A 4,239-nucleotide genomic window follows, 5' to 3' on the forward strand; every position below is an offset into this window, starting at 1 on the left:
AGCTTTTTAATTAATGGCTTATTAAACTGCTTGTGAAGTTGAAAAAGTGAATCCAAAGGTGGCCTTCACTGAGTTGTAGAGTGAAGAAGAAGCCATGTGGGTGGGGCTCCATGGAAATTCAACGCAGCTCAAGGAATGGGCAATTCGCCGCCCAGCATCCCATTTCCCTGGCTTTGGAGCATGGTCAGGCCGGCTCCAACATGATCATGGTCTACTCTAAAACACTATTCAAGTAAAAGTTAATGAAAGTGTTTTATATATATATATATATATATATAGAGAGAGAGAGAGAGAGAGAGAGGTGAGTTTCCATTGGCACGAGGATGAGGAAGCAAGGTATCAATGGGACAAGAAGGAGCATCTTCTGCCCATATGGTACAGATTTCTATTCCAGCCTCACTGGAGTGGACATATGACCTCTGCACAGTTAGCAATGGACCCCCTACCTTTCTTGTTGTTCATGCACCCTCTAAAGGCCAAGTGAAAAACAGGCAAAAAGGAGTCAAAGAAAGGGGAGGAATTGGGAGGACTTTAGAGGCCATTACGCTCTTTTCATCTGAGTAAACCACATTGCCCCATCCTCTTGCGGGCATCATATGGCCCATTCAAGCTGTCCTCTCTTCATCCATATCTTTGGATGCACTGCATCTGAGTTCCTCCCTTTGATCCCATAAAAATTATTGTCTACTCCTCCATCATTTCAATCATGCCCACTATGAATTGGCAACATCCATGAGATTCTATTTATCCATTTGTTTTCTGGACCCATCGCTAATCCCACTATTGTCGTTTTTATTTACTTGGCTCTGTTCGATGCTGGAGGCTGTCGACGATTCTATGTCAAAAGCTTGTTGTCCCCCCAAATGCTATCTGCACCCCTTCACTTGATGGCAACCCATTACCACTCCCAACTTGTACTATTGGTCCACCCATCGTCGGACACCTAATACTTGGACTTGTTCCTCATCATTCGTCTGTTTCCCATTCCTTGTTGTGGCAGAAATTCGGTGTCGTGGAGCCTCTCTGATATGTCCATGGATTGCCTGCCAGTTGCTCCTCCTGTTGACTCATTTTGAAGCTGTCTTGCAGATGGTGTATCCAAATATCATGATTGGTATTTTTGACACTAGGGAAGTATGATAGAGCCCTATTAACTTACCTTCTAGATTAAACCATAACTTGTTCTTATCAAGTTTATACATATGGGTTGCAAGTGTTTTTTGGGAAGATGTCATGGATGTTGATTAAAGATTTTTTTCCCTCACTCACATAGGAACATCCACTATATGACACCTCCATGATTTATTGCTTGCAGTGATTGGATCAGTTGAAAAAACCAAAGCATGACTGAGTTGCATACATATCAAGCCAGAGTGTATATGACAAATGAAAGCAACACAAATCCAGAAAAATTCAACTATGAGAATGTAAACATAGTTGTATTTACGAATTGTAAACATGGGTGGACTCTCCCCCCCTTTCTCTGCCTTCCAATCTTCAAGAAACCAGAGACTACAGGCAAATGATGATAGGGGTTAAATAGCTGAGATAGGTGCATTGGGGCCCCAAATATAGGGTCATTTTTCACTATGCTGCCCCATGACTGGCAGTGATTACATGCGTAAGAGTCCTTGTCCCTCCAAAGCCAACTAATCAACATCAGCTGCCCATCAACATGGAAGCATCAGCGCACAGGATGCAACAAGCCACAAGCGATTTGGGATCGATGCTTGAATGCAGAAAAAACAACCACTAAAAATGAAAAAAAAAAAAAATCGGATTACAAGTCTCTATGCAGCTGGATCCTCTGTGTGGAGAAGTGCAAATATCAATAGCACTTGTGCCATGTCACAGGAAAGTAGGAAACAGACTTGATTTGTGGAGAGGAGAGAAAGGGAGCACATTCATGTGATATGTGGCAATGGGGGAATAAGGGCCAAAATTGCAGTCAAATGGTCCTTGTCGGGTAGAAGCAAGAGTGTTCTCCATATCCTCTCCTCACTATTTTCTCCATCTCCTGCCCCTCATGTGTATTTGTTCCCTGCGGCATTCAACATTCTCCATTACTCTGTAAGATACATAAACAGCAACACATATACATAGATACATCAAGAATTATACGCATACAAAAATTGCATGCCTACTCGAAAAAATACATACATAGATATATAGATTCAACAAGTATTATTTTCAAATTAAATTGCAGAATCTCCTGATCATTTCAATTCAACAATTTTCTTTGTTTATTTAGTGGGACAATATGAACTACAATCTGACCAATTTAAAGTTTAGATAAAGGGCATACCTGAGCATTTTTTATAGCTTCTGTTTCAGAGTCGAAGTTGTGAAGTGAACTAGCTGCTGCAAGCTCCCTAGAAAGAAACTGCAGTTTTGGGAAGCAAAAATGAGAAGAAACCGAGAAAATCTGTCAGGGTTTTAGATTGTAAGATTTGTTTATTTACCTCGACCTGATTCTGCAGTGAGTGCACATAATTGATTATCTCATCCAACATTACTGCCATTCCCTTATTCTGTGGATCATAAACCTCTGTTAATTGGAATATATACATGCAAAATACACCAATTCAGCCATGCATCAATGCATATTTTTACATAATTGTATACATAAAAGCTTGAAGGTATTCATATTCATGTATTCTACCTTGTAGCATCCAGGAACAAGGTCCTGCAAGCATCGCAGCCGAGTCTTGATTTTCTCTCTTCTCACCTGATTCAAAACAATACATTGCAATTTAATTCTTGGAGACATAATGTTTTCCTTTAAAATTAAACTCCCACTCTAGATGGGAGATCCCTTTTTTTTTCTTTTTTTCTTTTTTGGTTTTTGTCATGGATTTTGAAAATGAAATTTATGGGAAAAACAATACAAGCATACCCTTTCTGCTATACTGTGGTTGTCAGTAGCTTGTCCTCTTCTTGCTCGGACATGAATCACTTCATCTGGTTTGTCCAATAATTCTTTATCACTGTTCCTCCCTTTCTTTCCTTTACCCAAGTTCTGAAAACAGTAAAAAAATCAAAGGATCGGGACCCAAGTTAATATGAAACTTGAAACCAGAACTGGAAACATAAATAAATAGACAGCAAGGCAGAGAAACTCACATTCTTTTTCTTAGTACTACTAATTTCTTTCAAACCACTTCCAGAAGCCATAGAAGAAATGTTCTCTGAGCTGCTTTTTGATTGTTCCATCACCTTTCTCCTCTTGCTTTCATGGAAAGCATTTCCACTCAAGGGTATGCTCTGAACCACTGGCATTGAGCTCAGTCCATTGGACTCAAAACTAGATTGAAGATTATAAGCAAACGTTCCCATGAGCTCAGGCTGCTGGTGGGCCAAAAGAGTCTCCACTGAAACATCAGTTATGTTGAAATTCTCCAACATAATTGGATTCATCTCTGCAAACTGGTTCACCATTTCCATGGTCACATCCATGCCCAAGAAAGGTTGAGAAGGCCTAAAGCTCTGCATACTGTCAGAAAAATCAACTATTACACAATTCCAATTATAGAGCCTCCTGAGAGAACTCAAGGGATGGTCAAATAATTGAGGGTATGGTTCTGCCATTTAAATAGCATTTTTCTGATGTAGTGCACCCACATAGAGTGAATCTCTCTTGTATTAGCCAATGGGGTCATGGATCTCACAACTGGGTTTGAGGGTAATTTCATTTTCCTTTGTAATTAAGGAAGAAAAAATTGGAAGCATATGATAGAGACACTTGGCAACCCAATAAAAAGGCTGTATTGCCCCTTGGAGGGGTCTGAATTGAGGATATGTATCCAATGGGGAAGTGGGCCATAATAAGCTTCGGGTGTTTGGTTAGGCAGATGATAAAGGTTCAGGTAGGCATGGCAAAAGATAAGGAAACAGGGAGGGGCTTTCTTTTTTGGTTCTTTTTTCTTCCATCCATTCCTTTGAACTAGGTTACACGCATAACAAAGCAAAAAAAATAAAAAATGACTAGGTTTCTTCCAATCAGATTCATGAGAAATGTATGGCCTTGTGGATGGTAGTCATTTTCAGGGCTTACAAACAACATGGTCTTTGAAATGATGTGACAAAAATTTAACGTCATCCTTCTTTCAATTCAACTATCATTCTCATTCATTGTGGCACTTGTCTGAATTTTTCTTGACTTGAGAGGTATTTTAAAGAGTCATCAGTTTGTACAAGCATTGGTTTCACCCACCCCTGTTTTTGCTACATGTTATGCCA

General features: G+C 39.8%; 1 protein-coding gene across 2 annotated transcripts; it reads right to left on the reverse strand.

The window, feature by feature from the left end:
- Positions 1-1,378: 1,378 nt before the first annotated feature.
- LOC117929935 (transcription factor BEE 1-like) lies at positions 1,379-3,653 on the reverse strand. Of its 2 annotated transcripts, none has more exons than XM_034850383.1 (6): positions 3,124-3,649; positions 2,897-3,019; positions 2,663-2,728; positions 2,463-2,531; positions 2,306-2,383; positions 1,379-2,041 (listed from the first exon to the last, which is right to left on the reverse strand). In XM_034850383.1, exons 1-6 carry the CDS (start codon positions 3,586-3,588, stop codon positions 1,949-1,951), a joined length of 894 nt encoding a protein of 297 aa, XP_034706274.1. In that variant the 5' UTR covers positions 3,589-3,649; the 3' UTR covers positions 1,379-1,948. The 2 variants fall into 2 exon arrangements, with proteins under 2 accessions (XP_034706274.1, XP_034706275.1); XM_034850384.1 differs by having other exon boundaries at positions 1,983-2,068; positions 3,124-3,653.
- Positions 3,654-4,239: the final 586 nt, after the last annotated feature.

The sequence above is a fragment of the Vitis riparia genome, chromosome 14 (assembly GCF_004353265.1).
Source record: "Vitis riparia cultivar Riparia Gloire de Montpellier isolate 1030 chromosome 14, EGFV_Vit.rip_1.0, whole genome shotgun sequence".
Lineage (NCBI taxonomy): Eukaryota > Viridiplantae > Streptophyta > Magnoliopsida > Vitales > Vitaceae > Vitis > Vitis riparia.